The sequence below is a fragment of the Gekko japonicus genome, unplaced genomic scaffold (genome assembly GCF_001447785.1).
Source record: "Gekko japonicus isolate JY-2015 unplaced genomic scaffold, Gekko_japonicus_V1.1 scaffold3212, whole genome shotgun sequence".
NCBI lineage: Eukaryota > Metazoa > Chordata > Lepidosauria > Squamata > Gekkonidae > Gekko > Gekko japonicus.
Window position 1 is genome coordinate 122466 of NW_015170989.1, and position 10723 is coordinate 133188.

At 48.4% G+C, this 10723-nt stretch overlaps 1 protein-coding gene across 1 annotated transcript in view; it reads right to left on the bottom strand.

Annotated features, from left to right (window-relative positions):
* Positions 1–10723, bottom strand: part of POLD3 (polymerase (DNA-directed), delta 3, accessory subunit) — a 34595-nt gene that overhangs the window by 20728 nt on the left and 3144 nt on the right. Inside the window, exons 3-5 of the mRNA XM_015418986.1 lie at positions 5592–5694; positions 3964–4003; positions 856–988 (exon numbers count right to left, since the gene is read on the bottom strand). Of these exons, the coding sequence (XP_015274472.1) occupies positions 856–988; positions 3964–4003; positions 5592–5694 (276 nt within the window). The remainder of the gene's footprint in view (positions 1–855; positions 989–3963; positions 4004–5591; positions 5695–10723) is intronic.

A 10723-nucleotide genomic window follows, 5' to 3' on the forward strand; every position in this document is an offset into this window, starting at 1 on the left:
AGAGGGAACACTGGCTGGAACTGACGTGCTGACAACCAATGCTTCCTCTAAGCTGTGGAGTCTTGTGGGCAAAAATTCAGCTTTGTAAGCAAGCGATTTGGCTCCTGCATAAATTAGTTCACTCTGGAGCCATCCTTCCTCAGAGTGGCTTACAATCTCCTTTCCCTTCCCCTCCCCACAACAGACGTCCTGTGAGGTAGGTGGGGCTGAGAGAGCTCAGAGAGACCCGTGACTGAGCCAAGGTCACCCAGCTGGCTGCATGTGGAGGAGTGGGGGAATCAAACCCGGTTCTCCAGATTAGAGTCCTCCACGCTTAACCACGACACCAAACTGGCTCTCAGGACCAATGTTCCCTCTAAGCTGTGGAGTCTTGTGAGCAAAGATTCTACTTTGTGAGCTCCTGGCATCAAAGTTGTGAGCGAGACTTGGTTCCTCCATCAATCAGTTTGCTCTGGAGCCCCATCCCTTCCTGAGCAGAGACAAAAATGTGTGAGCCGGAGGCTAAAAAACTGTGAGCTGGCTCACACTCACTCAGCCTAGAGGGAACACTGCTCAGGACCAATGTTCCCTCTAAGCTGCAGAGCCTTGTGAGCAAAAATGCTACTTTGTGAGCTACTGGCATTAAAGTTGTGAGCGAGCCATTTGGGTGCTGCATCAATTAGTTTGCTCCGGAGCCCTCCTCCCTGAGCGGAGACAGAAACGTGTGAGCCGGAGGCTAAAACACTGAGCTAGCTCACACTCAGTCAGCTTAGAGGGAACACTGCTCAGGACTAGACAAGACGGACCATGATGGACCGATGGTCTGATTCCGGGCAACAGGGCCGCGGCAGATCGGTCACGAGAGGCGGGACTCACTTGCTGCAGTTCTGCAGGTTCGCCTTGATGATGTCATAGTCAGTGTTGTACAGTGGACTGCTGTCTTTCAGCATGGCTTTCTGGATACTGTAGACGTGCACGCTGGCAATGCTGGACAGCTTCGCCTTCATCGCTGAAGAGGAAACAGAAGGGTTGTAGGGGGGGATGCTGATTTCACACGGGGATGGTTCGTACTGTACGGCAGCCCCCAGGCAAGGGATCTGGGAACCCATTTCCCTGGGTGTGTAAGAAAGGGCCACAAGAAAGGAGGAGGAGATTGGATTTATACCCTGCCCTTCACTACCCAAAGGTGTCTCAGAGCGGCTTACAAACTCCTTTCCCTTCCCCTCCCCACAACAGACACCCTGGGAGGCAGGCGGGGCTGAGAGAGCTCTGACAGAAAGGGCTCTTTTTTCAAGAACAGCTCTTATCAGAACTAGGGCTCGCCCAAGGTCATCCAGCCAGGTGCAAGTGGAGGAGTGGGGAATCAAACCCAGTTCTCCCAGATTAGAGTCCGCGCACTTAACCACTAGAAGAAGAAGAGATTGGATTTATACCCCGCCCTTCACTACCCAAAGGAGTCTCAGAGCGGCTTACAAACTCCTTCCCCTTCCCCTCCCCATAACAGACACCCTGTGAGGTAGGGGGGGCTGAGAGAGCTCTGACAGAAACGGCTCTTTTTTTCAAGGACAGCTCTTATCAGAACTATGGCTTGTCCCAGGTCATCCAGTCAGGTGCAAGTGGAGGAGTGGGGAATCAAACCCGGTTCTTCCAGATTAGAGTCCGCACACTTAACCACTAGAAGAAGAGAAGAGATTGGATTTATACCCCGCCCTTCACTACCCAAAGGAGTCTCAGAGTGGCTTACAAACTCCTTTCCGCTCCCCACCCCACAACAGACACCCTGTGAGGTAGGAGGGGCTGAGAGAGCTCTGACAGAAACGGCTCTTTTTTCAACAGCTTTTATCAGAACTAGGGCTTCCCCAAGGTCATCCAGCCAGGTGAACTGGAAGAGTGGGGAATCAAACCCGGTTCTCCCAGATTAGAGTCCGCGCACTTCACCACCACACCAGACTGGCTCCAAACTGGCACCAAACTACACCAAAGTATTAGAAGGGTTTGAAATACAGGTTTAATAAAGGGTTTTGTATTTGAATTAGTCAAGGATGTGTGTTTCCCCCAGCTGTGCTTGTGCTGACATCAATCACAGAGGACACACATACAGCCCCCCCCCACCGAATAAGCATCTCTAGAAGCCCAGGTAGCAGCCACTGCCTAGTCAGCCTTTTGTCATCTTAGGCTGATTCGGCAGTTGGTTCCCTTCCTCGACCGTGCTGACCTGGCTACAGTGATCCACGCGATGGTTACCTCGAGACTAGACTACTATAACGCTCTCTACGTGGGGCTGCCTTTGTCGCAGATTCAGAAGCTGCAGCTAGTGCAGAATGCCGCGGCCAGGCTGTTGATGGGTCTCCCTAGATGGGAGCACATCCAGCCTGTACTGGAGAGCCAGTTTGGTGTCGTGGTTAAGTGCGCGGATTCTAATCTGGGAGAACCGGGTTTGATTCCCCACTCCTCCACTTGCAGCTGGCTGGATAGCCTTGGGCAAGCCCTAGTTCTGATAAGAGCTGTTCTTGAAAAAAGAGCAGTTTCTGCCAGAGCTCTCTCAGCCCACCCACCTCACAGTGTGTCTGTTGTGGGGAGGGGAGGGGAAGGGAGAGGAGTTTGTAAGCTGCTCTGAGACACCTTTTGGTAGTGAAGGGCGGGGTATAAATCCAATCTCTTTTCTTCTTCTTCTGTACTGACACTGCACTGGCTACCAATAGCATACCGAGTCCGCTTCAAGGTGCTGGTTCTTACCTTTAAAGCCTTATATGGCCGGGGTCCAACATACCTACAGGACCGCCTTTTCCTGTACGTACCCCAGAGAGCACGACGGTCTGGGTCTCAAAATCGCTTGACCCTCCCTGGCCCGAGGGAGACCAGGCTAGCTGCTACTAGGGCCGGGGCCTTTTCGGTGGCGGCCCCTACCTGGTGGAACGAGCTCCCGGAGGAGATCAGAGCCCTGCGGGACCTCTCACAGTTCCGCAGGGCCTGCAAGACGGAGCTCTTCCGCCAGGCATACAATTAGGGGCCGCCGCCGCCGTAGCGCACGGCCCGCAATGTCATCATTGAGCAGCTGCCATAAGAGTTGACGAGCAGAATAACATCTAAGCACTTCTATGCTGGAAGTTGGAAATCCATTTGAAAGCATTCCATCTGACTGAATTTTTAACCGCTGCTAGCACTTTGTAATGTATTATTTTAACGGTGATGTTTTCATTACGTATTATGTATGTTTTATTTTGTAGTTATGTTATTGGAAGCCACTCTGAGCCTGCTTTGCAGGGAGGGCGGGGTATAAATCTGACAACAAATAAATAAAATCGAGAGGGTGCAGAAGAGAGCGACGAGGATGATCAGGGGCCTAGAGACCGAGCCCTACGAGGAAAGGTTGAGGGCCTTGGGAATGTTTAGGCTGGAGAAGAAGAGACTAGGGAGGGACACGATTGCTCTCTTTAAATATCTGAAAGGCTGTCCTTTGGAGGAGGGCAAAAAGCTGTTCCAGTTGGCGGCAGAGGAGAGGACCCGAAGCAACGGGTTTAAATTATATGCAGAAAGGTATCGGCTGGATATCAGGAAAAACGTTTTCACAGTCAGAGTGGTTGAAAGGTGGAATCAGCTGCCCAGGGAGGTGGTGAGCTCCCCTTCACTGGCAGCTTCCAAGAAGGGGCTGGACGAATATTTGTCAGAGATGCTCTAGGCTGGTCCTGCATTGGGCAGGGGGAGGGGGTTGGACTAGATGACCTCTGTATGGACCCTTTCCGACTCTATGATTCTGTGATTCTGTAACAGTGAAATCAGCTGCCTGGAGAGGTGGTTGGCTCCCCTTCACTGGCAGCTTTCAAGAAGAGGCTGGACGAATATTGGTCAGAGATGCTCTAGGCTGGTCCTGCATTGGGCAGGGGGTTGGACTAGATGGCCTCTGTATGGACCCTTTCCGACTCTATGATTCTATGAGGAGACGGCCTGTCACATTCCCAACAATCCTGCTCTCCGTGAACCTACCTTCGAGCCGGTCTTCTTTCACTACTGCAACCTTGTGGCACTGCAAAGAAAAGACAGTCCGTAATGAACACACATTTTCACTGACTGACCCAATAGACCAGTGCTCTGATCCTCAACACATCTTATCAAATCTGGTGGGTTTCTACTGGAACTTCACTCTCAAGTAAGCTTTTAGGGCCACAGTCTCGGACTCCTTCCACTTCCCCTGTCGTCCTTGGACTTCAACACTTTCCACAGCCAGCCATTGAACTTGGGTGTCAGGTAGCCCTGTTTGGTGTAGCGATTAAGTGCGCGGACTCTAATCTGGGAGAACCGGGTTTGATTCCCCACTTCTCCACTTGCACCTGGCTGGATGACCTTGGGCAACCCGTAGTTCTGACAAGAGCTGTCCTTGTAAAAGAGCTGGATTTATACCCCGCCCTTCACTTGGAGTCTCAGAGCGGCTTACAAACTCCTTTCCCTTTCCCTCCCCACAACAGACACCCTGTGAGGTGTGTGGGGCTGAGAGAGCTCTTGACAGAAACTGCCCACTACACCAAACTGGCTCTCCGTATGTAGAAGAGGAAGAGAAGAGATTGGATTTATACCCCACCCTTTACTACCCGAAGGAGTCTCAGAGCGGCTCACAAACTCCTTTCCCTTCCCCTCCCCACATCAGACACCCAGTGAGGCAGGTGGGGCTGAGAGAGCTCTGACAGAAACGGCTCTTTTTCAAGAACAGCTCTTATCAGAGCTACGGCTCGCCCAAGGTCATCCAGCAGGTGCAAGTGGAGGAGTGGGGAATCAAGCCCGGTTCTCCCAGATTAGAGTCCGCGCACTCAACCACGACACCAGACTGGCTTGCATGTCCCCGGAGTTGAGCTTGGTTTGTCTTGGGGGTGCCGCTGGACTCAAGCTCCGTTCTCACATCTGTTAGTTAGCTCTTGCATCTGTGTGCTAATCTTCTGCCATTCATTGATCTTACCGGCCACCTTGATACAGTCTCAGCTTTATTTACACATCTTGGCTCTCTGACTCATCCTTCCTGACAGCCACCCCCTCACCCCAATCTTCCTGTATGCACGGCTTGAGGAAATCCTGTTTCAGTCTGTCTCTGAGGAAGTGTGCCTTGCACACGAGACCTCATACCTTGAATAAAAAGTTGTTAAAAGGTGCCGCTGGACTCAAACTTTGCCCTGCTGCTTGAGACCAACACGGCCGCCCCACCGGACTCTTTCTTTGTTCTTGATATATACGTTTTGCAGCACAGCGCTGCCCTCCTCTGGGCAGAGTCGCTTACTGCAAGAGAATCTGATCGTTTCGTTTGCTGCCGCTTCATTCAACAGCACTATGCCAAGAAAAATCTTTGTTAACATTTAACCTTCCAAAAAAATGCACAAAAAAAACCCTGGTAAATCCCACTGTTGGTGTACAACTATGAAGATCCCACTGTGATCTTCTATGAAACAACTACGAAAAAGAAGAGATTGGATTAATACCCCGCCCTTCGCTACCCGAAGGCATCTCAGAGTGGTTTACAATCTCCTTTCCCTTCCCCTCCCCACAACAGACAACCCCGTGAGGCAGGTGGGGCTGAGAGAGCGCTCTCAAGGACGTGAGAGAACGTCAGAGGAAGTCAAAACACTCACTGTGTGCCCATTCTGAACGACGTTTCCTGCCACCAAGTAGACGACGTGCAGCTGGGCTCCCGAATTCTCCTTTCGCTTTCTCTCCACATAATCGTACAGCATCCTTGCAGAAAAAAAAAACCCAAAGCTATTAAAAAAGGGGCCCGAACGCTTCAAATTTTTATTCAACGTCCCAGTGCCCGTTCACTTACAAAAGGATTAAAGCAAATGTTCGCTCTGAGGCTGAAGCGTCTTGAACTGAAGGCCGTTCTAACAGTGGCCAACAATGTTCCCTCTAAGCTGTGGAGTCCTGTGAGCAAAAATTCTACCTTGCGAGCTACTGGCATTAAAGTTGTGAGCGAGCAATTTGGCTACTGCCTACATTAGTTTGCGCTGGAGCCATCCTTCCTGAGCTGAGTCAAAAATGTGTGAGTCGGAGGCTAAAAAATAGTGAGCTAGCTCACACTAACTCAGCTTAGAGGGAACACTGGTGGCCAACCCATTTCTGAATTCTGCCACTGCAAGTGGAAGCCCACATGACTGGGTGCTTTTCCATACCAAGATATTCTCTCCCTGTAGCAAACTAGCATGCGAAGAAAGAGAGAGTTCTTGTCCGCTTTTGTTTCCCTGACATGCTGGCTTTCTACACGCAGGGGATTTATTTTTGCACTGAGGAGCAGTCGTGACAGCCCTTGTCTCCAGTCTGAAGCGCCACAATCCAGAAAGAGGTTTCCTTCTTCTTCTTCTTTTTTATAAACAGTTTATTAGGATATAATAAAAGTTCATACATATAACAAATAACTGATTTCCATACATCCTTTTCTCCTAATCCCCTCCCCTTTATTGGCTTCCCACAGTGCTCCAACCTCCAGCCCACAACTTAAATTCTCTCCATATCCCTCTTATTTATTAATCACATTCTACAGGTAACATATCTTTCAATTATTGTTCTTATATAATTATCCTTTTTCTATTGTCATTCAGTTTTCAGTAGTTATCATAGCAAATTAAATTGTTCTTTACACCCCAGTATGTCTCTAAATATTCTTTAAAGTCTTTCCAGTCTTCAAAACATTCCTCCGCCTCCAGATTCTTAAGTTTCCTGGTCATTTTGTCCATTTCGACCATTAAAAGTAATTTCTTTATCCATTCTCCAATTTCAGGAATTTTATAGGGGTTTCCTTCTTCTGATTCGGCTTGCAAGCACCAGGCCTAGGATTATACGCTGAGGCCGAAATGATCGCCAAAATAACGGCCTGTGCCAATACGACCGAGCGGTGAGAAGAAGAAACAAAAAGGGCAAACATTTGACAGGCGATGCCTTCGTCAGCCGCTCTCAAGCCTACACACATGCGAATTCCATCCCGCTTCTGTTTTACGAACGTGGCTTTTATGCAGGGTCATGCAGGTTCACATGGTTAAAAAGCACCTTTTGATCATTTCGGCTAGATTGAAGTCCAACAACATTTCAGGGTAGAAACTTCTGAGAGTCAAGTCTCCCTCCAACAGATGACATATCGGACAAAGGGCGCTTTGACTCGCAGCAGCCGATACCCCAAAAATCTCGTTGGTCCCTAAGGTTGTCGGACTGGGTAGTGACTCTCAGACGCAATAAGTCCTTTGATTGGCTTTATTGTAGAAAATCAGAAGAGTTGCATACAAGTCAAACGCTTTGACAGAACTGACAGATAGTTGTCAGATCCCACAGCAACAACGAGATGCACACTTCTTAGAAGGTTATACGTTTATTGAAGCCATAGGTACGTGATCAAAGTCACTGTTTAGAATGGGGACCATTGAGGTGCATATAGGATTATAGTGCATTCAAACAAGCCATAGCCTATTAGGATGTTTCCCGCGCGCACCGGGATTCCCGCGCGTGCCAGGAGGCCTGAGAACCAACCGTCCCAGTAACCCAAACAATTCCGTGTTTCTCACGGTACATCCCAAGCACATGAAAGCAAAACAACTCGCAACTCCACCTGCGGCCTTGGGAGATATGCATTGCATTGCAGCCAGCAATTAAGCGCTTGGGTAACTATGCGCAGGAGCAGGGTAGGGGAATATGGAAGTAACAGGAGAGGGGAGATACAAGAAAGGCAATCTTTGGCAGCTAGCTGACAATAGTTCAAAGCCAGAATCTACAGGACCTCTGGTCCAGCCCTCGTACATACGTCAGCATTGCATAGTAAAGTAACAGGTTAAGTAAAGATAAAGGTTCCCTTGCTCGAAAGCCAGTCAAATCCGACTCTAGGGTTGTGGTGCTCATCTCCGTTTCAAAGGCGAAGAAGAGAGAAGAAGAAGAAGAGATTGGATTTATACCCCGCCCTTCACTTGGAGTCTCAGAGCGGCTTACAAACTCCTTTCCCTTCCCCTCCCCACAACAGACACCCTGTGAGGTGGGTGGGGCTGAGAGAGCTCTGACAGAAACTGCTCTTTTTCAAGGACAGCTGTGCCAGAGCTTGTGACTGACCCAAGGTCACATCAGCAGGTGCAAGTGGAGGAGTGGGGAATCAAACCCGGTTCTCCCAGATTAGAGTCCGCACACACATTCACCAGAGCAAAGCTACGTACATCGGAGACTCAGGCATGCATGTATAGTGACCCAATGACCAGGCAAGGGTCCGATTCTGACAAAGGTGCTGCTGGAATTAAACCTGGGTGTTCTACTGCAGACCAACGAGGCTAACCTCTGGAACTACCATTCAATTGCTGACTTCCCTCATGTTAGCCTATTTCTCTGCCTTAGTCCAGGAAAGTGTCAGAATATGAATATAGAGGCACAAGTGCAGAGATAATGTTTACATGTATAAAGTTAGGTTGCGCCTGCAAAACTACTTGAGGATACAAGCTTGAGAGATGTGGGCGTGTACTGAGAGACTCTGTCAATCTCATCTGTGTGAGGCAGCCTGAAGTCTGATTGGCTGTCACGACTGTCTTGGTCATACACAGAGATTCTGAGAGTGACAGTTATTCAGTTACTCTCTGTCGGTTGGTGTGTCTGAGCTTAACTGTTGTTAGCTCTATGTTGATCTGTTATTATATACAAAGTTATTGTTTAATCATTCACCAGTTAATAGTTATATAAACACCATTTGACTTAACTGTATTTGGTGTGATTATTTTGAGTCTTCCACGAAACTCTTTAACAATAGTTATATACAAACATACCTTCAACAGAAAGAACTATGAAAAACAGCAAGGAAAGAAACTGGGGGATGCAGACTACCAGCCTTCCAGTACACTCCTATTTTGGTGCAGTGGTTAGGAGTGCAGACTCTAATCTGGGAGAACCGGGTTTGATTCCCCCACGTGCAGCTGCCCGCCTTCTCCGGAATGTCAGAGGAGGATACTTGCTGACAGATTGAAACCTAGCTAGCAGGTGCTGCATGAGATTGGAAATGACAGACAGGGAAGAAGGCATAAGCAAAGATGATGACATTCACCAGAGCAAAGCTACGTACATCAGAGACTCAGACATGCATGTATAGTGACCCAATCCAATCTCTTCTCCTTCTATGTTTCAGACGCAGCACCTGTGCATTTCCCTTTAAACATCACCCCTTTTTGTATTTAGAAAATAGCAAAGCAGCAAGGCATAATGGCACAGATTGCTATCAAGCACGCATCAAGTTCTAGAACAGCCTTAATCACGGAGGGCATAGCTAACTGGTTTTGCCGGCTCTGGGGAGATTCAGCTTTGCAGCATACCACAAAAATTAAAAATAGTAACAAAGGGCAGACATTTGGAATGTACCTTTTGAAAACTGGAAGTAAAACTCACCCCACAACTGCCCACACTCTGAGACAGATGCACCTGGGGCATCGGCATCTTTGAACCAGCCTCTCTTTTAAGAGGGCTGAAGAGGCTACTTGGGGGTTTCTGTCTCTCCCCCCCCCCAAAAAAAAACCCCAGCCCTTTCCCTTCCCTATATAAACACTACTCCCAACCTCTGTTCCCTCGAAGCTGTGGAGTCTTATGAGCAAAGATTCTACTTTGTGAGCTCCTGGCATTAAAGTTGTGAGCGAGCCATTTGGCTGCGGCATACATTAGTTTGCTCTGGAGCCCTCCTTCCTGAGCTAAGACAAAGATGTGTGAGCCGGAAGCTAAAAAAACTGTGAGCTAGCTCACACTAACTCAGCTTAGAGGGAGCACTTCTCCCAACACAAACAAATCCTCCCAAGTTGCTGGCTGACAGTGTTTGCCAGGACTGTCTGAGTTGCTGCTTTTTCATAACCAGGTGAGCAAGACATGATCAGCCAAGGGAGGGGAGAGAATGCCATAAAATCATTGGTTTATGGTGACTGGGGGGGGGGGGGTGTTTGATTTCACTATAAGTCAGAGGCCCTTATACTGACGACCATTCCTGACACAAGCTGTACACGTGTTCTTTAGTACTGGAACCGTCAATAAACAGTTCTCTTCTTATGAAGCCCTGTGTGGTGTGGCCTGACTAAGGAGCCTGACACGGGCATTCTAAAAGAGAGGTGCCACCACTGAAAAAGCCCTGCTCTGGACTCCACCTGCCTCATCTCTGAAGGTGACAGGACAGAGAGCAGGGCTTGAGAGAAGGATCTCAGCTGACAGAAGAAGGCGGAGCTTCAAGTACTCCTGGCTCAAGCCACTTAGGTTCTTAAAGGTAAGAACCAGCACTCTGAATCGTGCCCAGAAAAAGATTGCCGCCCAGTGTAGATCTTTCAGCACAGGGGTCTCCAGTTGTTGACAAAAACTTGGCTGCTGTATCCTGGGACAAATGAAATTTCTCAGCAGTTGTCAAAGACAGCCTCTAATTTCATCTAGAGATGTAAAATTTCCGGAAATGTTGAAGCTCGGGGGAAAACGCCATTTTTTTCCCAGGAAAAAATGGAAATTTTCGGAAAAAATGCTACATTAGCACTTCTTTTTTCTTTTCCGGATTGAAAGTCATTCTGTTACTTTAGGAACATAAAATATGACTACGGACATTTTTACTTGGCATGAAATTATCACAACGAGCCTATTAAAAATATAGTATATCCAAACAATTATTACAAACAGAATACCCACCGACATGCAAAAACAAAACTGAAACTTTTTTCTTTTCTTGTGACAATAGTACCTCCTAAAGGAAGAAATGCATCTTGTGCTTGCATTGGAGTTCAGTTTGTAACCT